The sequence below is a fragment of the Salvia hispanica genome, chromosome 3 (assembly GCF_023119035.1).
Source record: "Salvia hispanica cultivar TCC Black 2014 chromosome 3, UniMelb_Shisp_WGS_1.0, whole genome shotgun sequence".
Classification (NCBI taxonomy): Eukaryota; Viridiplantae; Streptophyta; class Magnoliopsida; order Lamiales; family Lamiaceae; genus Salvia; species Salvia hispanica.
The window spans coordinates 36334418-36362156 of record NC_062967.1 but is presented as its reverse complement, the minus strand read 5'-3'; the positions used below and the strand labels follow the sequence as shown (position 1 = coordinate 36362156).

The 27739-nt window shown below is 35.1% G+C and overlaps 4 protein-coding genes across 4 annotated transcripts; 3 read left to right on the top strand and 1 right to left on the bottom strand.

Moving 5' to 3' along the window:
* Positions 1–643: 643 nt before the first annotated feature.
* On the top strand, positions 644–4197 carry LOC125215711 (aluminum-activated malate transporter 9-like). Its single transcript, XM_048117225.1, has 6 exons — positions 644–995; positions 1076–1213; positions 2541–2810; positions 2899–3032; positions 3124–3270; positions 3343–4197. Exons 1-6 carry the CDS (start codon positions 689–691, stop codon positions 3982–3984), a joined length of 1638 nt encoding a protein of 545 aa, XP_047973182.1. The 5' UTR covers positions 644–688; the 3' UTR covers positions 3985–4197.
* Positions 4198–4801: 604 nt separating this feature from the next.
* LOC125214549 (serine/threonine-protein phosphatase 2A 65 kDa regulatory subunit A beta isoform-like) lies at positions 4802–8916 on the top strand. The gene is made up of 13 exons (XM_048115622.1): positions 4802–4952; positions 5506–5924; positions 6053–6299; positions 6507–6619; positions 6962–7041; positions 7137–7278; positions 7364–7444; positions 7546–7650; positions 7732–7914; positions 7995–8087; positions 8181–8320; positions 8432–8498; positions 8578–8916. The coding sequence occupies exons 2-13, from the start codon at positions 5532–5534 to the stop codon at positions 8692–8694; spliced, it is 1761 nt and encodes a 586-aa protein (XP_047971579.1). The 5' UTR covers positions 4802–4952; positions 5506–5531; the 3' UTR covers positions 8695–8916.
* A 4170-nt stretch (positions 8917–13086) lies between these two features.
* Positions 13087–15092, bottom strand: LOC125215868. The gene is made up of 3 exons (XM_048117444.1): positions 14885–15092; positions 14504–14570; positions 13087–14252 (listed from the first exon to the last, which is right to left on the bottom strand). Exons 1-3 carry the CDS (start codon positions 14954–14956, stop codon positions 13336–13338), a joined length of 1056 nt encoding a protein of 351 aa, XP_047973401.1. The 5' UTR covers positions 14957–15092; the 3' UTR covers positions 13087–13335.
* A 7985-nt stretch (positions 15093–23077) lies between these two features.
* LOC125214927 (TORTIFOLIA1-like protein 3) lies at positions 23078–26404 on the top strand. The gene is made up of 5 exons (XM_048116158.1): positions 23078–23968; positions 24136–24244; positions 24778–25343; positions 25453–25866; positions 26034–26404. The coding sequence occupies exons 1-4, from the start codon at positions 23156–23158 to the stop codon at positions 25828–25830; spliced, it is 1866 nt and encodes a 621-aa protein (XP_047972115.1). The 5' UTR covers positions 23078–23155; the 3' UTR covers positions 25831–25866; positions 26034–26404.
* Positions 26405–27739: the final 1335 nt, after the last annotated feature.

Sequence of the window (27739 nt, the reverse complement as noted above, 5' to 3'; positions counted from 1 at the left end):
CGTGATAACACCTAATTGGATGGCAATGTAAATATATATAATAAAAAGTGGATGCGACAAGTTATCATTTAATAATTCTTCATATCGATTCAGAGTTGAGAGAGCCAATGAAAACTCTTACACCTGTGTTAATTAGTTGATTTTTCCAGACAAGCTTCTAATAATTATTTAATTTCATCACTTCCATCATCATTCATGATGTTATGTCTTCTTGAATGAACCATCAACAACTTTTTCTTTCATAGTTTCCCTTTTTTAATTTCTTGCAACATCGAATTTAAGACCTTTGGCCTCGAGTAGTAAATGTTCTAAGTGTTTACTACTCTACCGCTATGCCAACACGAACTTTTATTTTTCGAAATTAAGCAAAGTGTGACAACATAAACACGTTTGAAATCAGTTGTAGGAGAAAAATAATGCATAAAGTTCAAGTCTTTACGCACGTTCTTGCACATATTAAACAAGAGAATCAAGATTTGGAATCTGGTTTGTGACAGCTACGTTTGGGGAACCCAAGTCTAATTTAAATCGTCATCATTTGTGAATGATTTTGACTCAACTATTATTTTACTACAATTGGTAAGTTGTAACTTGTAACTAACTGTGAAATAAATCAATCACATGTGGTGTCTAACTCCCTATATATGTTTTGATCAATCACAATAATGCTCCAAAGCAAAGAGAAAAAATGAGCAAAACTAGCTTGCTTTCTTTAGGTAGCATGGGAAGCATTGAGGAAGACACGAGCAGCTGCTCGTGTCTGGCCTCAGTGTGCAATGGATTCACGCAGCGGTGGCGCGACTCATGTGATTTCGCCAGAAAGGCGTTGGAGATGGGGCGGAAGGATCCGAGAAAAGTGGTGTATGCACTCAAAATGGGCTTTGCATTAGCACTTGTTTCACTGCTCATATTATGGGAAATGCCTATTGAAGATGTGTCCCAGTATTCGATCTGGGCTATCCTTACTGTCATTGTGATGTTCGAGTTCAGTATAGGTAGGCGTGGGCGTTGATCACAGCGTGTTTCTTGCCTGGAAGAGAGAGGACTAATTGTGTGTTTGTGGGATCTTGTGTAGGGGCGACATTCATCAAGGGGTTCAACCGTGGTTTAGGCACCTTTTCGGCTGGAACACTGGCCTTTTTATTTGCAGGGCTGTCGATATTGGCCGGACCATGGGAGAAGATTGTTATTGTTATAAGTTTCTTCATCACTGGTATGTTTCTAGAAATGGGACTAATCAAGATTTCATTTTTTCTTTCTGCTAAATGAAGTTGAGTTGAGTAGGTTTATGTTACTGGTTTTTACTATTCTTGAAGAAATGGGATTAATCAAGATTTCAGTTTTTTCCCTAGTAAATCAAGTTGAATAGGTTTGTGTGACTGGTTTTTACACTGTTTCAATAAATGGGACTAATCAAGATTTCATTTTTTCTCTGGTAAATGAAGTTGAATAAGTTGATGTGACTGATTTTTACTAGTAATATTTTTCAAGGAATGGGACTAATCAAGATTTCTTTTTTTTTTCTTTTTTTTTTTTTCTTTCTGGTAAATGAAGTTGAATAAGTTGATGTGACTGGTTTTTACAATTTTTTAAGGAATGGGACTAAGCAAGAGTTCAATTTTTTCTGCTAAATGAAGTTGAATAGGTTTATGAGACTGCCTTTTTACTTTGTTTCTTGAAATGGGACTAATCAAGATTTCAGTTTTTTTCTGGTAAATAAAGTTGAATAAGTTTATGTGACTGGTTTTTATTTTGTTTCAAGAAATGGGACTAATCTATAGTAGTAGTATTTCTTTTTTCTGTTTTTTGGAAAATGAAGTTGGATAGGTTTATGAGACTGATTTTTACTCTATATCAAGAAATGGGATTAATCATGATTTTCAGTTATTTTTTCTACCAAGTGAAGCTGAATAAAACTTGTGGAACTGGTCTTCACTCAGTATAAGAAATGAGACTAATCAAGTACTAGTATTTATTTTTCTGCTTTTTGGCAAATAAAGTTGAATAGGTTTATGTGAGTGATTTTTACTCTATTTCAAGAAATGGGATTATTCACGATTTCAGTTTTTTTTTTCTACCAAGTGAAGCTGAATAAAACTTGTATAACTGTTCTTCACTCTGTATCAAGAAATGAGACCAATCAAGATTACATTTACTGCTAAATGAACTTGAATAAATTTATGTTTCTGGTTTTTACTGTGTGTCAAGAAATGGGAGTGATCAAGTTTTCTTTTTTTACAACTGCAGCTAAATGAAGTTGAATAGGTTTATGAGACTGGTTTTTACTCGATTTCAAGAAATGGGATTAATCAAGATTACAGTTTTTCTGCTAAGTGATGTTGAATAAACTTCCGTGGCTGGTTTTTAATACTAAGATACAAGAAATGGGACTAGTCAAGATTTCATTTTTTCTGCTAAATTTAAGTTGAATAGGTGTATGAGACATGTTTTTACTCTGTTTTATCATGGTGCTCTGCTAAATGAAGTTAAAAATAGGTTTATGAGACTGGTTTTTACTCTGTTTTAATCATGGTTTGCAGGCTGTTGTGCATCGTACTTGAGGCTTTACCCAACAATGGCGCCATACGATTATGGATTCCGTGTTTTTGTGCTCACATTCTGCATACTAATGGTAGCTGGGAACAGAAATGGGGGCTATGTATTGGCAATTCTTACTAGACTTGTGTTGATTGCTCTTGGTGCTTGCACCTGCTTCGTCGTCAACATCTGTGTGTACCCTATATGGTCCGGAGACGATCTGCACCGCCTTGTTGTGAATAATTTTAGAGAGCTTGCTTCATCTTTGGAAGGTCTAATTCTAGTTCACTCAAAAAAACACAACAAATGCATATTCTTTCCCAAAAAGGTCACCTTTTTGTTTCTTGAACTCTTGATCAGGCTGTGTCAATGGCTACTTGAGGAGTGCTAACTACGAAAGAATGAGCAGCCGGTTCATGGATCCAGCATCCAGTGATCAGATGTACCTTGGCTACAAATCAGTCATAGAATCTGCAAGCAGAGAGCAAACCTTGGTAAAATTTAAAAGAAAAAAAGAAAAAAGAGATGAACTTTGATCATGAATTAGTGCCTCAAGATGGTAACATAACTCTAAACCATATGCAGTTAGGCTTTGCTCTATGGGAGCCGCCTCACGGGCGCTACAGAAAGCTTCATTATCCGTGGAGGACGTATGTGAAGGCGAGCAACGCTGTTAGGCACTGTGCTTACACTGTGATGGCACTTCATGGATGCATTATGTCTGAAATTCAGGTACCTTTTTGTTTTTGTCATGTTTTAACATTGTTAGCCCGAGATCTCGGGTTTAACTTTTCAAGATCTCAGGCGCCACCAGAGAAACGGAGGGTGTTCCGTGAAGAGCTCCAGCAGGTGAGCTCTGAGGGAGCAAGGGTTCTGCGCGAGTTGGGAAGCAAGATAGACAAGATGGAGCAACTGGGACGATTCAAGAACATTCTAGAACAAGTGCACGAGGCGGCTGAGCAGCTGCAGAAGAAGATAGACCATAAATCATTCCTCCTTGTGAACTCCGAGAGCTGGGAGGTTGGCAGCCGCAGGAAGGATCTAGAAGAACTAGATGATCCTCCACTACAACATCTTGGGCTAAAGTGTTTGAGTGAGACTTCCATTTACGTGCAAAAGCCTCTAACGCGGTTGCCAGACAAAGATTTCCTGCCTAAGCAGAATGTGAGGAGGCTTGTGCCATGGCCTTCCTCATTCTGTCTGGTGGAAAGTGATGGAGTGTTGGTGAGAGACGACGAGGCCAAGACTTATGAGAGTGCGAGCGCCTTGTCACTTGCCACATTCGCCTCACTTCTGATTGAGTTCGTGGCGAGGCTGCAGATTGTGGTGGACTGCTTTGAGGAGCTTAGTGAGGAGGCAGGGTTTATAGATCCTGATGTTGTTGTTCTAACAGAATGTGGAGGCCTTTGGACAAGGCTAGTGAGGAGTTTGAGGTTTAAGAAGTGATTTTTAAGAGTATATAGTTTGGCTCCAAAAAGTTTCAAAGATTTGATCTTTAATAAGTCAGTTATTGTATGTGAGTTGGGTTTATGAAATATATGTTGGCATTATGTTGATATTTGAATCAATAAAATTCAAGAACAACATTAGTTAAGAGTTGAGATTGAAGAGGTGATTTTCTTTGTATAGTTTGGCTGCAAAAGTTTCATAGATTTGATCTTTAAACTGTCAATTGTTGTGTGGGAGTTGGGTATCTGAATATGTTGATATTTGATCAATAAAATTCAAGAACAACATATTTCATTCAATAAATATCAAGAATTTTAGCTTCTATTGTTTTTGGGATCAAGATGAGCATTTATCTTGTTTACAATATAAACCCAATTTTATGTTATTTTTAACATTTGGAAATACAATTATATTGTGATTTGTCCCAACTTTTTAATATGTATTACTACATGTTTAATGATCTTAGACAGGCAAGAGAAAATTAGAAATTTATGTGCCTATTTCTCTTTAAAATAACAAATTCAAATTTCTTGGCCAAATCAGAATGGGTCATTTTCACTTTTAAAGATTTAGAAATTTCTAATTAAAAATGTTTTTAGTTTTCAGAGAGGAAATTATATTCCCGAGATGCAATTTTTAGGTCTCAATAGTTGGTTGCTTCACGATAGATTAGATATTTCATATTCTCGTTGATTTAGTTTTATTAGCGGTCTTTGCCGCTTTTATTACAATAATAAAAGAAATGTTTTTATTGGATAAGGAGATTTTATTCAATTAAAGTAAAAAAAGATCCAATTTTTATCTCCTCTTTGATGACACAGTATTTGGGTAGCATTTTCTTGTATAATTACATGAAAATCATCGGTCTGCAAACACAAATACAAATTCATAAATATCTCCCTCTCTCTACCCGTCTCTGAATCTCTCCCAAAACGCCTCTGAATCTGAGGGAGCCGGTGCCCTAGGTAAAATCTCTTCTCCTTCTTTCTATTTCCGTGATTTTAATTTACACTATAGTTGTATGCATCTGAGAAATTTTCTCCATCTGCCCTAATTGGCTGGGGATTCAAAGCCCAGATCTTGGATTTCTTCCCATCGATTTTGATCTGCCTTTTTCTGTAATTTCAATTCGCTTCCCCTATTTTAGGTCGGATAGGATAATGTTTTCGTGCCTTTCTTTCTTGTTCTTGACCTGAGCTTAGCCCTTTTCATTTGAGTTAGTGATTTTGGCATGATTAGTAATGGGATCTCGTGGTTAGATTATAGTTCTCATACATTCTTCTTTCAAATGAAAATTCTGATCTGTTTGGCAGCTCTTTGATTTTCCTAAATTGATTGGGAAATGAAGTTTTGAGCAGTTTAATCATGTGGGTTGGGTTTGATATTGTTTGATGAGTAATTTTTAAACGAATTTAGTTTCATTTTTTGTTTGGTTGTGTAAATAAAGGTTCAATTGTATATGTGTGTGTTTGGTATGCTGATGTTGTTCTTGATTTGTTTTTGTTTTTGGCATTACAGATTTTCGTACTGTTATTTTGTGCACAATGTCGATGGTGGATGAGCCACTGTATCCAATAGCAGTCCTGATAGATGAGTTAAAGAACGAAGACATTCAGCTGCGGTTGAACTCCATTCGTAGGCTGTCCACCATTGCGCGTGCACTTGGGGAGGAGAGGACTAGAAAGGAGTTGATTCCATTCTTGAGCGAGAACAATGATGATGATGATGAGGTGCTGCTTGCCATGGCTGAAGAGTTGGGTGTCTTTATTCCATATGTTGGAGGAGAAGAACACGCTCACGTGCTACTCCAGCCTCTAGAAACACTTTGCACTGTGGAGGAGACATGTGTGAGGGACAAAGCTGTGGAGTCGTTGTGCAGAATTGGATCACAAATGAGGGAGAGTGATTTGGTCGACTCGTTTATTCCTCTTGTGAAGGTTGGATTTAGTTTGCTCGTGTTACTTCATTTCTTATGCTATTGAGGAGTCAAGATGGTTGGTTAGGCACCGATGATGTTAGTTATATGTTTTCTGACTCAACTTGTTTCTGTTGTTGATAAATACAGAGACTGGCAGCAGGCGAGTGGTTTACGGCCCGTGTCTCTGCTTGTGGTTTATTTCAGATTGCATATCCAAGTGCCCCGGATATGCTAAAGACAGAATTAAGGTCAATGTACAGCCAATTGTGTCAAGATGATATGCCGATGGTGAGAAGAGCGGCTGCAACAAATTTGGGGAAGTTTGCTGCTACGGTCGAAGCTGCTCATCTCAAGACTGATATCATGTCTATGTTCGAGGACCTCACACAAGATGGTAAATTGAGTTTTGAGTCTTCGAAATCATTGTTGAGATACCATAGGAATATACCATGTGCAAAAAAAAGTGCAAGAAAAAGTTAAATTTGTTGAATTGTTACTTCTGTTGTCTTAAATCACAAGTAGCTACAGACGATGGGAAGTTAAGATTGTAAATGTTACTATAGGTATACTGAAAGTGACTCGTTTCAATTGTTCTTTCCAGATCAAGATTCTGTTCGCTTACTAGCTGTTGAGAGCTGCGCTGCTCTTGGCAAGTTGTTGGAGCCTCAAGATTGTGTTGCCCACATTCTCCCTGTGATTGTCAACTTCTCACAGGTACAGTCGAAACTATTGCTATGAAGCATTATATCCATTTATTTTGAATTTATTATAGTTACTTGCTTGAAGATTTTCCTTGGTAATGTTGGTAAGAAGTAGTTTAAGTGTATATATAGCCTCGATAATGTTGTTTGTGCTTGATTTCTCATTATGTTGTATACTGCTATGAATTTGGGTGAGCTCGAAGCTACTATTTTTTATGCTTTTGAGTATGGGTATGGGTATCTCATGATAGTTTTCAACTGGAAATACTTGTTCTTCTGTCCAAGTTGATTATGTTGCCATTTTTTCCCTCTCTCCTACCGTGAAACCCTCTTGATACACGTTTGTTCTCATCAGGATAAGTCTTGGCGTGTTCGTTACATGGTCGCCAATCAGTTGTATGAGCTTTGTGAGGCTGTGGGGCCTGAACCTACTAAGTAAGTGTTTATATCCGATCCGTTGCTTAGCTTGATTTTCCCTTCTTTTTACAATGAGTTGTATTCATGATTAAACGTGATTTTATATGTTTCAGGACTGATTTAGTTCCTGCATATGTGCGCCTGCTCCGAGATAATGAAGCCGAAGTGCGAATAGCAGCTGCCGGAAAAGTTACAAAATTCTGTAGGATTCTTGATCCAGAGCTTGCTATCCAGCATATCCTCCCCTGCGTAAAGGTAACCTTCTAGGCCGAATTCTAGCTCGACTTGTTCACTTGTTACAGAATTAGCCCTAATCGTTTTCCCATATCATCGTTTGCAGGAATTGTCATCTGATTCTTCGCAACATGTAAGATCTGCTTTGGCATCTGTCATTATGGGAATGGCTCCCGTCTTAGGAAAGGTAAAGTTTGTCAGCTTGATTCGGAAGTATTATATCAGCTCTAACGTCTTTATTTATTCATTTATTTATTTTAAATTTGGTTATATTACAAATTTATGCAGGATGCAACGATCGAACAACTTCTTCCCATATTCCTCTCCCTCTTGAAAGACGAATTCCCTGATGTTCGCCTCAATATCATTAGCAAGCTGGACCAAGTCAATCAGGTCTGTGCCTCCTCGATTCGGTTCTTCTTCTTGTTTCACTTTATTCACACCATACTTAATATCTTCTTCCTGCCTGCACAGGTTATAGGAATCGACCTACTTTCCCAATCTTTACTACCAGCCATCGTCGAGCTGGCAGAAGATAGACATTGGAGAGTCAGACTTGCCATCATAGAGTACATTCCTCTGTTGGCTAGTCAGTTGGGTGTTGGATTTTTCGACGACAAGCTCGGTGCCCTTTGCATGCAGTGGCTGCAGGATAAGGTTTGTGATTCATCCCAACTGTTCACTTACACAATACTCCCTCAATCATATTCTAAGAGTTTGCGTACTACTTTCTGCAGGTTTACTCGATCCGAGAAGCTGCTGCTAATAATTTGAAGCGTCTGGCCGAGGAATTCGGTCCTGAATGGGCAATGCAGCATATAGTTCCTCAGGTCTGTTGCATCTTAGATTTCGACGTATTCCCATTTTACCCTTTTTCTCTGTATATGTCGAAAACTCGAGCATCTCCCTGGTTTCCTATGCAGGTCTTGGAAATGGTGACAAACCCACACTATTTGTACCGTATGACCGTGCTACAGGCAATCTCGCTACTTGCTCCGGTCATGGGCTCCGACATAACATGCTCTAAATTATTGCCCGTCATTGTCAACGCGACCAAGGACAGGTAACATACTCAATTATCCGAACACTTTGTCAACTTATAAGCTAGACGTTGCATCTTATAAGCTTAAGCCGAACGAGCTCTGATAATCTGAGCCTCCTGTAACTTTGGCAGGGTGCCCAACATCAAATTCAACGTGGCCAAGGTGCTGCAGTCGATGATCCCCATCGTTGATCAATCCGTGAGTAAAACAAACCCCCTTCACGGCTTCGATTTAACCGTCTCCCCATCTTTCTGAAAATGCCTTTCTTGCTTCGTAGGTGGTGGAGAAGACGATCCGTCCCAGTTTGGTAGAGCTCTCTGAGGACCCTGACGTCGATGTCCGTTTCTTCGCGAACCAAGCGCTCCAGTCGATCGATAATGCCATGTCGAGCTAGAAAAACGAAGTGACAGCCATTGTTGTTTCTGGACCATCTATTTAACATGCAAATCATTTGTATTTTTGTTTCATTGTTTTTGTTTGCTTCCTTTTTATGTGAAATCTGCAGTTGATAGTGTCTTTATAGTGTAGTGATTTTCTTGTCTGTAAGCTAAGGTTAAAACAGTCGAAAACTAGATACTCAACTCTCATGTCTTAATTTTAGCCCTTTTTTGTCCAATTGTTTTTTTATTGGTTGTTTTTCTAAGCCTAGTAATATATTGATGTGGTCTAACTTTTAGGATAGAATGGAGGATTAATAATTATGTACTTACAGAGTTGTGACCAATGTCGAACTTTTCTTAAAGACCGAACTAGAGATCAAATTTGGGCCATTTATTTTTCTTAATCTTATGGTTATGATTAATTTAGAATTAATTTAATATTTTATTAAATAAAAATGTTTTAAATTTTTTTTTATTTTTTTTAAATTTTTTTTAAAAAAAAATAAAAATTAACATTTATTTTATTCGATAAAAACTTGCTGGATTAAATAATGAACTGTATTCACTGCATAATGAACTAAATGAATACTCCCTCCGTCCGTTATTAGGAGTCTCATTCATGGGCGGCACGAGTTTTAAGAAATGTTAAGAAAAAAGTGGGTGGAAAAAAGTTAGTGGAATAGGGGTCCCACTTGTATATATTAGTTTTAAATGAAATGTGAGTGGAATGAGTTAGTGGAAGGTGGGACCCTATCACCATTTATGGTAAAAGTGAACCGGGACTCCTATTCACGGACGGACTAAAATGGAAAAACGGGACTTCTATTCGTGGACGGAGGGAGTATAAAGTAATTTTTCGCATTCATTATATACTGAATTTACATCAACTAAAAGATAATTATGTCATAACACATTATGAAGTAAACTAATGAAATGAAGTAATATCATAACTGAATGAAGTAATAGCATGACTGAATGGAGTAATAAACTAACGGAATGAAGTACTAAACTAATATAATGAAGTAATAACATGACTGAAGTCCCATTATTCACAAACTCAGTCTTAAAGACCGAACTAGAGACCAAATTAGGGCCCTTAGATCTAGATTTTAACGGATGAGATTAAACTATGCCTCATGAATTTCGCTACTTCATTATGTAAGCAATATACTTCAAATCAAGGGTATTTCGGTTAAATTACATCTAGGGTAAAAAATTTCAACGTTGCTTCTCCTCATTCACGATGCGCATCTTCTTTCTCATCTCTCTCGCTCTCTTCTTCTCCAAATCGAAGAATTCTTCTACAAATCGACGCATTTTCTTCTACAAAGCGACACTAATCTTCTTCTCCAAATCGACGTTCATTTCTACTGCAAATCGACGCTCATTTCTACTGCAAATCAATGCTCAAACGTTGTTTCTCTGCCAAAATCGACAACTCCACAACTTCCTCTTCTACAATTGACGACATCTCAAACCTATTCAAGTCGAAATGTGATCTGTGGTTGACACTCGAAATGTTGACACTCGCAAATCGTTTATCGAAGGTGAAATTGCCTATTTGCTTGGAGTATCTGTGGGGTTTCAATTGTGATTCGAGCATGAAGAGACATAGTAGAAGAGGAAAGCAGTCTAAGGTAAGAGATGGTTGCTTGGAGTTGTGCCTTTGATGTGTTCGTAGAAATGTTTCAAAGAATGTAGAGGTTTGATTAATTCATATACAGTGAAAACGTAGGGAAACTTGGTTTTTCGTATGTATATGGCATTTGCTTGATCAAATACTGGAATGAAGTAAAACCGTAGGCCAATGAAGTAATAATGTTTTAAAATGAAGTAAAATCCTACTAGAATGAAGTAAATATCTATTCATTTTTAATTTATTATATACTGGATTGATTTATGTTTGTTATAATTTTTGACCAACAACAGTTAGTTTTTATGTTTTACACCAGTGTCTTGTTTTATTTGCCAAATAAAGTATATGTCCAAGCCTGGTCGTAGATGTGCCAAATGAAGAAATAAAGGATTTGTCCAAGCTTGGTCGTAGATTTGCCAAATGCTACGTGGTTGGTCGGCATTCAAGGAATTGTGACAAAACAGATGAGAAGAAAAAGCAACTATAAGTAATGAGCTGTTTTATTGATATTCTCTTGTGTAAGTATGACACTGATATAAAACATGCAAACTACTGTTAATGGAAAATTAAAACAAACAATTTATGCCTACAAATTTAGTTCATTATAACAAAAATTTAGTTCATTCTGTTGTGTTATTACTTCATTATAACAACAATTTAGTTCAATAAGAGTCGAATTGATGACATACTTTAATGTGCAAACAACACATCAGTTAAAGATGTTACTTCATTATAATGTTTTATTACTTCATTATTATGTATTATTACTTCATTTTAGTAATAAAACCTATTGTATAAATAGATCATTTATATTACTTCATTATATGAATTCAATACTTCACACTAACTAGATTATAGTTAATAGGAAAACAGATCATTTATATTACTTTATTATCATAATTTATTACTTCATCGTAGCAATTACTATTTTATTAAAAAGAATATGTAGTTCATTTTAATGTGCAAACAAGTCAGCAGTTGAGTTAAATCCTAAAACCCTAAACCCATGCAACACAGTAAATAGATAGTTCATATTTAGTATCTATTACTTCATTACAAATGCTTTATTGCCTCATGTTACGAAGAAAAGTATGCACTGCTGTTACCGCCCACATTAATTCGACTCAGAGCATGTCAACATACTTTACTAGTCTTAGAAATCATACTTTAATTTGGGGCTGATAGTTCTTTTTTCATTGTTCATATTTAATTTGGAGGTGAAGTAAACATTATATTTCATATTTAGACTATTACTTCATTATCATGTTTTATTACTTCATTTTGGTAATATACCTAACTGTATAAACAAATCAATTATATTACTTCATTATCATAGTTTATTACTTCATCTTATCAATTTACTACTTCATTAAAATATGTAGTTCATTTTAATGTGCAAACAAGTCAGTATATACACTACAATAATATCAGCATTTAATATTCAACAAGAACAGAAGTTCAGTTTTACTTTTTATTACTTTAGGATAACCAAAGTTTAGTTCATTATGAATACAAATCGCATATACACTACAATAATATCAACATTTAATATTCAACAAGAACATAAGTTCAGTTTTACTTGTTATTACTTCAGGATAACCAAAGTTTAGTTCATTATGAGTACAAATTGCATATACACTACAAACATGAAAAAAATCTGTTTTACTTCATTAGTTTTAAGCTCATGGATCAACGTTCCAACGTTCCAACATAGTTTTTAGCTCATTTTTCTGACCATTTACTTCATTATTAATATGTTTACACTACAAACATGGAAAAAAAAATCGAAGATAATACATTGCTCAATTAGAAAAAGTCGTGAACCTTCAACTGCGGTATTATTTGATTCTGGCTCTTAATCCGAATCTGAATCCGTATCAAGAAGAGAGCCTCCTGAATTTCTAAGATCATCCATAATCGATCCATCATTGATCGATGTAGATCCTGTTGATGTAGATCCTAATCCGTCTTCAACCGCAGAATTTGTTGAAGTTGATTCCAATCTGTCAATATTCTCCATGAGAGTCGGAATATTGAGAAATTGAAGCAGAATTTGTGAATTAAGGGTCAGTGCCACCCAATTTGTCAAGCGCCCCGCCGCCGCCGCCGCCGACCGATCCCCTCCAGCACCTCCAATAGCTTTTGATGAGCCCGAAACGAATGAAACACAGATTGAATTGCAAAATTGAATTGAACGTGGAATGAACGCAGATCAACACAGATCGTGGATGACAGATTGAAGAAGATCGACGCAGAGCAGATCGTGAATTGCGAGAGAATTGAAGAAAATTGCGAGAGAATCACGTTATGTATGTGTTAAGAATTGATTTCCTAAAATACCCCTCAGCAAGTTTTTATTGTATTGGGTATTAAGTTAATTGCAAATTAATCCTAACCGCAAGATAAAAAAAAAATGAAGGGTTCTAATTTGGTCTCTAGTTCGGCCTTTAAGAAGAGTTCGACATTGATCACAGCTCGATTCAGAATAATAAATTGCAAAGATGTCCTCTTCAAGCATAGGTTCCTTTTCAACAATTCCAACTCACCACCACAGCCATCACAGTGATCACCAAGCCTTCTAAATTTATAAAATCAAGCCAACTGGAGTTTTGGAACTTAAAGAATCAACCATCAGAATATTTGCACAAGAAAGAAACTAAAAATTCTCAACAATCTTGATAATTTTTTCAAACTAGAGTGCTTGCTATACACATTTAAAAATCAGTGTGTTACAATCAAGAGAGATTAATCATTTCAAAATGGAACAAGATACCAAGATAAGAACTCAATGGATTTCATTTCTCTGCCCTTTTATCTATTCACATAATAGGTCTTCTACATCACATAACCACAGTACAACTAAAAGACATATCAAGAAAACTCATGATCAAAAGATTAATTCCCTGAGCTTCAAAAGATATTATATACCAACATCTAAAGGCTGTTAAAAAAACAGTCTAATAGTAAGAACGCACGCAGAAAGAGAGACCCGACATACAAGTTTAAGGAACAGAGACTTTCAAGACCTTGTAACCATGCTACAAGAACGAGCCAATCGATAGGTTAAGCTGCCTCCGTCCAGCGTTGCCTCTCCATCAACAGGTTCAACCTCGTACTGCTTTCTGCAGCCTGGGCAACGGGAATCCTCCTCAAGTATTCTCTTGTGACAGAAAAGGCAGAGCCTGAAACCACACGCACAGGGGCAAAAGCTTGAATCGGTGTAGTCTAAATCCTCAAAGCATATCGGACATGCTGTGGGGATTGGTCCGACGTTTTTACAGACCCATACTGATCCTTGGTCTAAATGGCGCTCAGACTTCATTGGAAAACTATGCTGCTTGGACAAATTGGGTAAGGTCTGGGGACGACAAGCATCATCTGGCCTCCAAGCACAGCAATTTACCAGGGACCTACGATTAGCAGTTCTTCCCCTCTCCGGATCAGCACTGGCTGTATGGATCTGGTCACTTGCATCCACCTGAGAACCAGACTCTGTAGAATGGTCATGATTCTTTGAAGGAGGCGAATCTTTCTGCGTGTCGTCAGTGGCAGCCAATGCATCAGCAATGGCCTCCCAATCCTCCAAGCAATCATCATCGCCAGCATCCCCTACATCTTCATCGCTCATGTTCCCTGAACAGAAACCATTAGTACTACTGCTGCTGCTGCTTCCGCTACTTCCAGTGAAATTGGCCCCAGAATCGTTGCTTCCCGAAACACTACTGGTGTGGCTGGTCGGGCTGTTGGACTGAACGGAGTCCGAGTCACTGTAATGATTCATCGGTGAACCATCTCCATATATCCCCTCCTCACTTCTCATCTTAATCTCTAGCTTCCCCATCGGTTGGCTACTCGGATTTTCCAAATGCACAGATGCCCCGGTGGATGCAGTCACCCCTCCATTGGCATCCGCCTTACTTTCACCCTTATTTTTCACTGGTTCCATAAAAACCCCAAATCACCAAATATATCCAGTACAAATGCAGGTATAATTATTGCAATAATTCACAGAAAATGCAAATCACAAATACAGCTACAATTATTGAAATAATTCATAGGAAATGCAACAATTAATGAAAAAGCAGGAGCTTTATAACAGTGGAGAAATATCATCCCCAAATACAAGATCCATTTTGTGCATTCGGAAAAAGGAAAAGGAAATCAAATAAATAGAAAAATCCACAAACCGTGAGAAAGCCACTGCTCACGGCGCGCATCGAGCTTGCACTGCTTCAATTTCGCCGAGCGGTTTGCCTACAGTTTCCAATCAACAAATAGCCGATCTCAGAAATTGCAGAAACAAAAATTCACCACAAATTTCTAAAATTGAGAATAAAATATCTCTAGCTCAATGCTTATTAAGATTAGAAACTGCCGGATTCCTTAAAAAATCATTATCGGAAATTGAAAACGAGAGAAAAATCAATTGAAACGATAAAATGTAAAAAAAAATTCCCCCAAAAAAATCACTAAAACAACAGAAATCCTAATTTCCAATCCAATTAATCACGCAGCGATGAAAATGCGGATATAAACATTTCCCAAACGAATCAAAAAGCAAGGCGCACCCTCTTCTTCTTGGCGAAATCCCTAAGGTTCGATGAGGCGATGGAGGCGTTGGGGATCGAATCGGAAACCATGGCTGAGTCAGGTCGTTGCAGAATCTGAAAAACCCTAAACAGATTGATCGGAGAAACGGGTGGAGAGAGAAAACGGTAGATATAGAGAGAGAATGTGGATAACGGCAACTGCTCTGCTTCGTTTCAACCCTTTCGTTTTTTCCTCTTCTACTTTTCTCAGCTTCGCAGTTGTATTGCTTAAATACGGTCATTTTGACCATTTTGCCCCTACCTTCCTTCGATAGTTACTAGGGATCTGCGAGGGCTTTTTCGTGATACTATTGTTATTATTACAGAATATTATATGGTTGAGAAATGATATTTTTGTTATGGAAGTACTAGTAATAGATTTTATCTTGTTAATTTTAGCATTTTGTGACAGTGTGGATTTAAGGTAATTGAAGTACTAATCCAAAGTTTTAATTTTCGCTTAAAAATATTTCTTAAAAAAATTATCTAAATTTATTTTAATTAGTAATATTGAATCGGTGAAAAATCATAAATACAATAATTGTGTTTTTTGTGTTTCATACATCGAATTAAATTGATGAGTTGTGGGGTCACATAAAACTCTTTTTTTGCAATAAAATAGCGAGTCTAATCTTTGCTGTAATCATCAATTAATATCTCGATTCTCGACTTTATAAAATTAATGCCATCTGTAATAACTTGATTCAATATTTTTTAAAATAAAAGAAGATGATATACAAAAATAGTTACTAAATAATTATAAAATCAATTAGTATATCTAAGTTATTAGACAATTTTGGAATTTTGGTGATAAGATCTCGTGTCGGAATGAAGTGAGAAACAAAACGAAGATTATGAATTTCACGTGTAGAAAATTACACTGGCCTTCATTTTTGCTTATAATAATGTTTTATTAATTATTACAATGTTGCTTTGAATTCTAATTTTCATATAACCTATCAAACTCACTTTATTTTCTAGGCACTCAAGCATCATATTACCAAAAATACTGAAAGTTTCAATATAAAATTAATATTTACATAATTTGAGGAAGATGAAATTACAGATCCAACACTAATCTTACATAACACTATTCCGAGATTAATTATCAAATCCATCTAACCGAACAACACTCGTAAGACTGAATCTTGTATAGTCTATGTAGATGAACACCTTTACGAAATACATTTTCAATATAAATAATGCTATTTGGTCATATTGTGACTAACTATAAAGAATCGATATAACATTAACCATACTCCATGTAAGTTGGATTGATGTACTATCTCAAATCCACTATTTTAATTATTATACAATTCTTAGATTATGAATATGTACCTATTATAATTGGTAGTAGTACATATAAGCAAATTGTGCCCTTTTTATTCTTAAAATCTAACAAAAAAGATGACTATAAAAAAGGAGTAAAGACATGTAATATATGTGAACACACATACGTGAAAGTGAGAGATGGCTATGTGTACACGTTGAGTAACAAACTAGCACAAAAAGGAAGCTCAAAATTCCGCAATAGAGGGCAAAAGATTTTCCATGAGGAAAAAGGCTTCAAAATTCCACGTGTAGCTAACCTTACAAGTTAAGGTCGAGATTATTTGATTTGGCTAAATGATTTGAGACTAACTTTGTAATAAGGGGAAAATCAAGACTTGTAAGTTAAAACTAATCTCATGTGACATTATCTCAAAATTAAGTATCTGGACGAATCCATATAACTGAATAATATTCATATGACTAAAGCTCATATAAGGAGTATTCGACTTTTATTTATATATTTTCAATATAAATAGTGCTATTTGGTTATATTATAGTTGGTCATAAAGTATTCTCTCTCGAAATCCATATAAAATTATATAGGTAAACTGAACTAATATACGTAGTAAAGGTTTTGTAAGTTTTGTCATGGAAATAAATGTAAAAACATGAATAATTTACGTATACAATAATTTTAAAAAAAATGCCATCTCCAAATTTGATACTAAAAGAAAGAAGACGGCTGTTGTTTGATTTTAATTGGGCTACATTTGATTTATCGAGCTTTACAAGCCCAATATATTAATAAATATAGAAAGATAACCTATACATATTTTACAAAAAGCCCATTTTAGATATAGTCCAAATGCTCGAATTTAATTTTTATAAATGAGTTAATGAACATTGAATTTTGGTCACATTTGAACTAAACCAAAAAACCTTGTACTAGTCAATGCGAGTTATTTTTTTCGTCGATAATGAATTGTAACTTTCACTTTTTTTCTCTAATCAATAAATCTAGGTTCGAATTACAACAGTCACGGAGGTAAAAGAGAATACATACTGATCCTCATTCTAAAACAAGTTAATGATGTGAACTTGAATAGTTCGAACCGAAGGATTTGAAGGTAGTTTTCATGATTTTTTTGTCATGTGATTGAATTTGAAATGAATAATCGAGAGATACAATGTCATTTTAGCACTATGAGGATGGATCAAGATAAATTATTATGGGTCGAGTTTTTGAGAAAAATATAACCGAACAATAGTTAAGAATAGACATCGCTTCTGATCACAAGTAAATATTGTAATCTAACGGTCCCATAAGAGATAACATTGTGTGATGATTAAAATTGAACTCTCACATTGTGACTCCTAAAGAAAACATAAACTAGTTGATCAAATTGAATATTGAACTTATTTAAAGAGTGTTATTCAATCCCGCCATCCGCTGGGAGACTTTCGACCTTACTCTGCAGAACCAGTTGAGCAGGATTAGTCGAATTCCACAAAGGCGGGTTCTGTACACCTATGATAAAATAAAGAAAAAGAGTGTTATTCAAACTTTCTAGTTCAATTACTCATTGTCTAAAAATGAAGCAATACCACATGAGATATAGGGGAACCTTAATTTACAGTTTGAGTCATACTATAAAATGGTTCTATCATACTCCCTCCGTCCCGCTTTAGCAGTTCTATTGACTTTTCTATCATCTTTTTGTAAAAATGATAAAGTAAGAGAGACAATAATGTAGATAAGACTCTTCTCTATATTATTCTCTCTCTTAATTTACCATTTCTCCTCTTTAACTGTTTTTTTTTATCATATTTACAAAAAGAGGATAGAAAAGTTAATGGGACTGCTAAAGCGGGACGGAGGGAGTATTTTCTTTCCTTGAACATCTCCCTTATCTTTTTCCAGGAAAATTTCCCAGCATTTTTCCTATCTTTACTTCTAATATTTCTTATGTGACATGTTTACTAATCGATTTCTCAAAATGGATAGTTTCACTCCATATATTTTCGAAATTATATATAGAATTACATAATTGGCAACAATTAAATTATTTGGTGAGAATACTCTATCAATAATTCCTTGGGTTTTAAGTGATATTATATCTCCAAAAAAGTGACACTATTCTGTCAAGAAGAGAACAAATTAAACAAATCAAGTTGGCTACTTTTACATGTGTAGGAAAATATTAAATAATTAAAGGTCTATTTGAAGTCAATATCGTGTTAGCTAATACCAATATTTCAATTTTCAGTTCATCTTACTTAAGTGATATTCCACTTGTTATGCAAGATCTTTTTGATAGAGAAATACATGACCTATTTTTCAAGTAGGTCCAAATTCATTGAATTTTGATTTAATTTTATTTCAACATGGAACATATTTTTAAAGTACTAGTAATTACAAATAACCATTCATTCAGTAGTTATGCTAATACTACAAACTAGATTATCACGTACATATCCGAATATATGGAACTAAAATTTATAATTAGCTAGAGACATCTCTATTTAGATTTTTTTTGATGATTTAATTAACTTTGCTATTTGGGATAAATTTAACCTAACTAATTGCATAAAAACATGAATGTTTGCTGACCACTGACCACTCCCTCAGCTTATTAATGTCAATATATATGTAAAATATTTGAGTGTGACATTTCATCTACCAATTATGCTGAATAAATATGTCTCCCTACATTAATATACCAAAATCCTAGTTTGACGGTGTCGGCATTTTCTATGTGCAATTTTTCTTCGAAATTATAAATGTATATAATTTAATCAAATTTTCCATTCATGTGGTGTCTTACGAAATTAATAGTAATTTTTCACTCCAAATGCTACCCAACAATTAAAACTTATCTAACAAAAAATCTATAATTAATATAGTTAGGGAAAAAAATAGTTTCAGAAGACTCTGGATAATTCAGTAAAGGGGAGAATAATTAATTCACGTGCATTTAATAAAAAAGTTGACTTTAGCGGATATTGAATTGAATGAGAACTGAATATATTGTTTTATGTCTATAAATACTGTCTACCAATTTTCTGAAAATGAATTAAGTCTCACGTCCATTTATCTAAGGTTTTTGTGAAACGTATCAAAATATTTAATGAAGCATATAACTAATCGTCTCCAATTGAAAATCATTATACTATATTTATAAATTAAAAAGTAACTTTTTATTTGGAGAACAAAACACCTCCACGGTAAGACAAACAAATCCTAACAAAAACTCTAATAAGTGGCTTAGTTAAACTATAATTAATAATTTATAATTGTGGTTCTGTGCAAACTGTTGTAGATTGGTCTAGTTCTTGCGATGTTTGATTGTGTGAGCATTTTCCAAAACAAGGGGAAAAAATATTATAATTACATAATTTTATAGCTATCACACATTCACATTTAAATTTTCATAATGAATTAGTACTATTTTTATTACTAGAAAAATGGTCCAGTCGACATTCAATGAGCAAAGATTTGTGATAGGCGATCGTACTACTACAAAATCCAAAACAGAAAAACAACACCCCAATTCCTAATTGCATACATAAGCAACAACGACCAACGAAAAAAATGCAACAAAAAATTGAACTTCGGCGCGATACCACAGAAACACAAACAAAGTCCATAAAGCTCGGTTGGAGGCCAAGGGAAACAAACTCAATATCAATCTTCATTTCAGCCGATCTATGATATATCTCACTTGATTAAATCGACAATTCTGTTGCAGAGGAGAATTTAGACACTACTTTCTAATCTACAACATAAGCCAGTAATTTTTTTTCTTCTCAATATTCCAATTTGCTAACAGATTATTGATTGAACAAAGTATTCAATCTATCCAATACAAAACGTTTTAGTGCTTTTGAAGGGATCAAACAAATTTTATTTTCTATGTAACACAAAACTATTTAGGAGTACTTTTGAAGCGACCAAACATTTTTTGTTTTTCTATAAAAATAAGAAAACATGAATATGAAGCCAAACATAGTGACAATTCCCAAAAGAGTATTGTATCGTATAATAATAATTCTTTCTATAAAAGAAGGCCACCAATCTATAATTAATCCCTTATTTTGTCTTAAAATAGATTCGAGAAATCATTTGAAATAAAGTGGTTGGTAAAATAGGTTTGAAGTGATTGAGATACGACTGATTGTCTAACAAAATGGCTAGACACAACCGACACGAAATTTCTATTTCCCAACTAAAACCCATAGTAATAATGTTGTCTTTAAATTATTTGTATGAAAATGAAGTGATTAATTAATAAAGGTGTGATCAATTGTTAATTTTCTTAAGTTGCTAATTCTGTCAACTAATCAATGCAGTATATTAAAAATATTAATATGATTGATATTAAAATGTCAATACATAATTTTGTTGACATTTTAATAAATTGTGTTGATATTATGTGTTGACATTTTAATGCCACTATATTGATATTTTAACACAATGCATTGATGCGTTAGCGTCATCGTATTGATATTTTTAACACACTGCATTGTGCGTTAGCAGAGTTGACAACTTAAAATGTTAGCAATATAACGCACCCTTATTTAATATGTACGTTAGCAGAGTTGACAACTTAAAATGTTAGCAATATAACGCACCTTTATTTAATATGTACTCTCTCCATTCTAAGATATAAGACCCCTTTCTTTTTCGCACTTATTTTGAAAAAATAATATAAAATAGTTAGAGTGGAGAGATAATAAAGTAACAGAGAGAATTATGTAGAGGAGAGTCTTCCCTGCATAATTCTTTTTCTTATTTTACTTTTCTATTGAATTATGTAGAGGAGTATGAGATATGTATATTAAGAAGTGGAGTAACATATATGAATGGTCGTGGAGCAAAGCATGTACATATGAATTCACATTTATTATTTCTAGAAGAAAGGGAATAATAGGTTTCGATTTATGAGGGTAGAGTGTGACTTGATAACAAATGGCATACTATAATCATGCAAAATAGTATTGAAAGTATTTATTCACTTAATCAATTAATCATGACTATGTTCTGAAATTTATGGTCAGTGAAAGAGAATTTATTTATTTTTTATAAATGTTTGAAAAATTTCATAGCTGATCAATTATGGTGGATAAAGTTTTCTGAAATATTAAATATGGATATGTTAAATATATGGAGTATAAGGTATACCTTACAAACTCGAGTATTATAATACTATAAAATAAAATAAAAATTAGAGAAGGATGAATTTATTATAAACTATGATAATTTGATGTGAAAATGATGATTTTGGAAAAAACAAAATTCGTCATTCAATGGATTCAAACCAAACCTCAAGATCATGAATTTAATCAACAACATGATGATGATGTGATCTAAAGCCTAAAATTGATTATTATATTAGGTTATATATAGGAGTATAAAATAAATTTTATTTTATCTTATGCGACTATACTCGAATTTCACGATTAACAAATTAGAAGGAATGTCATTTGATTCCAGTCTTGATTAGTTATATAGTTTAATTAAATTATAGCCAAAGTCTAATTATAATTAGATCGAACCTATGTGTTGTAGTGTACGTGTAATTTTGATGCTTAATTATGATGGATTAGTCTGTGATGCTCAATAAGTTATGAAAAAAAATATAATTATTAAAATATATTGCATTTCGAACTAATAAATATTTAATGTTATGCTTTTATAAATTAAAATTAATGTTGGAATTTGGTTGCCCTCTGTATCTTTTTCTTTTTTCTTGCATCATTGATGCTTGATACTCAAACAATACCTTTATCATAGTAAGGCTTAATAACGTAAGATGCAAAAAAAAAAACACATTTCTTTTGGCTGAAAAAGAATAACAATGATTGCCAATTCCCTTCAACTATACACTCCTTCCCCTTTTAATTAATAAATTCAACCAACAAATATATTTCTAAAAATAGTTTTAAATGTATTGAGTAATTAGTTTATCCTTTCAAATGACAACTATTATGATGTGTCAGTTATTGTAGTTTATCGATTATCAATTTAAAAAGGTTAATTTACTCATGAATGCAGAATTCCAAGCGTGGTTGAATAAATCATGATTCCTGATTAAATTATGAGGCCCAATGTCATCTCTAATCATTTACTTAATGGTTGACTTAAGCCACGGATCCTAAGTCAGTGGTATAAAATAATGTGTTTGAAATTAACTAAAATGTAGTAATATTTTCATATTAAGTAGTAAGTATATCAAAGTGTACATGTCCTATTATATAGTACTAGCAAAGACCTCCATCTCCTAAATCAATTTCACTTCATTCATGTTTAAGAGTAGTTTATTTATTTTTCAAAATATATATTAATGAATTGGATATTTATTTAATCAACAAGTTATCTTATCAACTACCAAAATTTATAAATACATTTGTTCAAAGATTTGTCACCTTATTTTGGGGAATATGACGCTTTTTTTTTTTTTTTTTTTTTTTTTTTGGTGTAAGAAAGAGGGAAAATGATGCTTACAAGTTATCACTATTAAATACTTATGCTTTCCATTTCTTGATTTAGATTTAGATTAGAGAGAGCATCCAAGAGATTTAAATAAATAAACCCCATAATTGCTAAAAATGAATTGTTTTTCCTTAATTAAGAGTCTCGTATTAGTAACTCAAATCTCCCCTTGGATAAATGGAATGCAAGGGACGAAAACAAAGAAAGTAATTAATATTTCTTGATTAAGAATTTTAAACGGTAATTAATTTCTAATAAAATTACGTACCCACTAAACGGCACCGTTTGACATGGTTAGTTATGAAGACCAAGAGAAATTACAATACTATCCCGCACCGTTATAAATATTCCCAAAGGAGAAATAGTAAATCTAGACTCAACCATCTTCTCCGACTAATGTCGCCGGAGATGCCGCCGGCGCCTCCGCCACCACTGAAAAATTAAATTCACCACTCAATTCACATTTCTCGAGCTGTATATCGACAATGTCAGCATCCAATTCGGCGAAGCAGGCCAAGGCACGTGACCTAAGGCACCGCGTGCTCACGTGCCTCCACAAGCTCTCCGATAGAGACACGCACTCCGCCGCGGCGTCGGAGCTCGAATCGATCGCGAGAGCTCTCTCCGCCGACGCGCTCCCCTCCTTCATCTCCTCCGTCTCCGCCACCGACTCCTCCGATAAATCGCCCGTCCGCCGCCAGTGCCTCAAGCTCGTCTCGATCCTCTCCGAGAGCCACGGCAACTCTCTCTCGCCCTACCTCTCGAAGATCCTCTCCTCCGTCGTCCGCCGCCTCCGCGACGCCGATTCCTCCGTCCGCGCCGCCTGCGTCGCCGCGTCTCTCTCCCTCTCGTCGCACGTCACCTCCCCTCCGTTCGCGTCGCTGATCAAGCCGTTCGCCGAATCGCTGTTCACGGAGCAGGATTCCAGCGCGCAGACGGGCGCGGCGCTGTGCCTGGCGGCGGCGATCGAAGGATCGAGGAGTCCTGACGCCGCGAGCTTGAGGAGGCTGCTGCCGAGGATCGAGAAGCTGGCGAGGAGTGACTGTTTCAAGGCGAAGCCGGCGCTTCTGGCGCTGGTGGGGAGTGTTGTGGCGGTGGAGGGAGTGCTGCGTGTCGGCGCGGGGAATGTGGTTTGGAATTTGCTCAATTTGTTGGTGGATTTCCTGAGCAGTGATGACTGGGCCGCGAGGAAGGCTGCTGCGGAGGCGTTAGCGAAGATCGCCGCCGTGGAGAAGGAATCGCTCTCTGAGTATAAGGCGTCGTGCTTGAAGACTTTTGAGGCCAAGAGATTTGATAAGGTCTGTGATCTTACGCTGATTTAATTGATTGATTATTTGATTTCAATGACCTAAAATTTGGGTGAATTTGCTGAATCAATTGATTTTTTATAATGACCTAGAATTCAGTTTCTTAGCAAATAGATTTGTGATTGTGTGTGTTGATGAGTATGGAGTGATCTGATCAGGTGAAGGCAGCAAGGGAGACGATGAATCAGATGATTGAAGCTTGGAATGAAATTCCAGATCTGCCTGAGGAGTTCTCGCCGGTACCGGAATCAGAGGCATCGTCTAAACGTTGGTTACATGATTTCCATCTCTGCTGTTTACAACTGTTACTGTTTCTTATTCATCCTTTCAAAGTTAATTCATGGTGTAAATCATGCCAGGACCAACTTTCCTCAGAAAATGGATTAAAGTGATTTAATCATTGCTTTAGTGTCATGTGCTGAATGCTTTATTGTGTTGATTATGCTTTTTCAGCTCTTATGCAGTTATGAACTGTGATGTCAGTTTGTTTTTTTGCCTTTGTTGTTTTCTTTCACTTTTCTGTATTAAATTCCTTCTTTGAGATGCAGGTGTTTATATTAATATGTTCCATGTTCTTGTCAACTTTTGACTTGTTGAATATCTATTCTGCTTCTAGTGCTTGGAATTGTTATTTTGTTCATCTGTGCTGTAGATTTGGTGTCCAGGCTGGTTCGTGGTATCGTTTTCACGTTCGTTTTTGTCTCAGACATCGATATGACTATATACTTACATCTGAATCTGTGCATTTTCGTGCTTCTTTTCCTAGAATACGTAATTGACTTTGTTGTTTCCGAGTTCAGAAAATGCCAGTGATGGCCGTTACCCTCCTGTCTCCAAGACTCCCTGCTCTGTTGGGTCTAATACTCTTTTATCAAGGAGAAGAAGCCCTCTGGATAGCCCGGCTACCAGGACGCCGCATGCTGATGGTTCTCCAGCTTCGACTGCAAGGAAAAGAAGTCCTCTTGGTTCTAATGTGAAGAAAACAGGCCCAGCGATGTTCCAGAAGTTGGATCGGAAGAAGCCCTCTGACTTGAAAGTTGAAATCGTCACTCCTGCTGGTTGTTACGGGATGGAATCATCCGATGGTAAAGGCGAACATGCTATGGAAACCAGTGAGGGAGAGAAGAAAGCATTTGAAAAGTCAGGAATTAAACGTGCCCTTTTCAAGGAGAACAATGGGAAGCATAAGCTTGGGTTCTTCAGAGGTGTCTCTCGTGTTGTTCCGTGTGGCGACACCAGCATTGTTGTTAGTAATGAAACGGGAGATATCTGTAGGAACCAGAAAGAGTGTGACGACTTATCTTTGATACGGAATCAACTTCTTCAGATTGAAAGTCAGCAATCCAATTTGATGGACATGCTTCAGGTATTCAGCATTCTTCCACTTGTAATTCCCTAAACATTTTCCCCTTCAGCTACATTCTCAGATATTGCAACAGTAGATCATCTGACATTACTTTCTTGTACAAATCTAGAATTTTATTGGAAGTTCACAGAAGGGAATGACTTCCCTTGAGGCACGTGTGCACGGTCTTGAGCTTGCTTTAGATGAAATTTCGTTCGACCTAGCTGTCTCAACTGGAAGGATGTCGCAAAATGGTGCAGCAGGAGCTATGTGCTGCAAGATACCTGGCACTGACTTCTTGAGCTCAAAGCTGTGGAGAAAAGCAGGATCTCGTTCTTCAGCTCCTCGATTACCAGCTTCTTCTGGTGGAAATCCATCCATGGAACACCGAAGGTTTCTCCAAGGTCGCCATGCACTTGTCAAGAATCCACTGGCCAACATTCCTAGTGGCTCCCCAGGAATACCTGAAGTTTCCTCAACTGGAGCCGTATATAATAGTACTGCTTGATGTGTGCCATCCATTTATATGCCCGGGCTACTCGAGGTACCCTCTCATTAATAGCTATCAACCCGACTCGTTTGATTATGGATTTCACATGTCATATATTTAAGCATCCACTTAGGCTAGATGAAATCGTCTAATCCTTCATACGCTCGATCATATGTATTTGAAGGCTCGATAGACTCTTTATCTCCGGCTTCCTAATGCAGGTAACAGACCAAATAGAGTCTACTATAGCCCATTTTGAAGGATACTAATACTCTCAATACCCATGTATATACACGATTTCCTTGGTGAAACAAGGATCAACAGCACGATCCTCACACCAGTATCAGTCCTTTGATTCTTCGTTTCTGCACGTGTACACAAGCTCCGAGAGTCACAGAAGATGGAGACTGTCCCGTCCAACCCCGTCATGAGAGAAATGGAACTAATCCTGCTTTTAGCAAGTATGGATTCATATATGGTCGAGAAATGATTACTTCTGCTTCATATCTTTGTAAAATTTACTTACAATGATGTTAGACCGCTATGTAATGTCACATGTTATTTTCTAAGAAATTTGATTGTGTTTCTAAAAGTGATTGGTATATTATGAACAGAAGAATTGTACACCAAATCCACTTTAATTAATTTCTAATTGTAAAATTAAATCATATTCGGAAATAAGTGATAAAAATCGGAATCAAGAGGTTGAATCGTTGTGAAAGAAGTTGGTGCAAATAGGTTGAATCGCTATTGATAGGTTAAGTTAATCTATTGATTTACCCTATATGCAGAATTATAATGTGAGTCACATTTAAAAATGGTCTAGTAGATTATACTCCGTAATTCATAGCGAAACAATAACTTCAAAATTTTTAAGAAATTTTTCGAAGTTTTTCATTAACAGCATCCAGGCAAATTTAGATGTAATAAGGCGATATAGGATAGAACACACGTGAAGCATAGAAATTAGTGTACATAAAGATGGAAAATATTACTAGAAAAATAGCGATGCACTCATTGAATTAGGTCACAATTAATTGATGCCATACCCATATCAATGTAGAAAAATAAATATATTTAATATATATATGTAGATTAAAAGACAATATATTTCATGATTTGAAAGAATTTATTAATTAAGTAGTTCATTGAAGTATTACTTAAGCGGCTTTGCTGGATGATCAAATACCATGATTGATGATTGTGTCAATTGATTACAATAAACTAATGGAGTGTTCGGTTGACAAGACTAAATCTCATGATTAAATATGTATCATGTTTGGTTCATAAGATTAACCCCTTCAACTTAATCCTAGATGGATGGTGGCATGATAATTAGTCATAGCATTCCCCTCCAACTAAAATAATCCCACAACATGTTTGGTTGGCGGGAAAGTAAAGTTGGCAAGGAAAATGATTCCTAGGAAAATGAATCCCGGGAATATGATTCCTAGTAACTTTACTTTCCTGTGTTTGGAGAGTATCAAGATTTTAAATTTATACTTAATTTAAACACCAAATTAAAAATATATTATTATTATTTTATTTATAAAAAAGAAAAATATTGTAATTTTTTTAATAAATTATTAGTTATAAATATTAATAATTATATTATTATATTTATCATTACGATGGATAGTTTAAATATGGATTATCCATCATAATATATAATAATATAATTATAATTATAGTTACATAGACTATTATACTCATTTATTATAATAATAAATATAATAATTATTATATTATAATTACAATATTTACAGATATTATAATTGAATAAATTTTATAAGTTAAAATTGCACTATGACTTTATTGATTAATTATTAATTTATAAAATATAATAATTATTATTCATTATACAATTAATATTATATAATTATATTTTAATTATTAATAAATTATTAAGTAATATGATGAATTATTA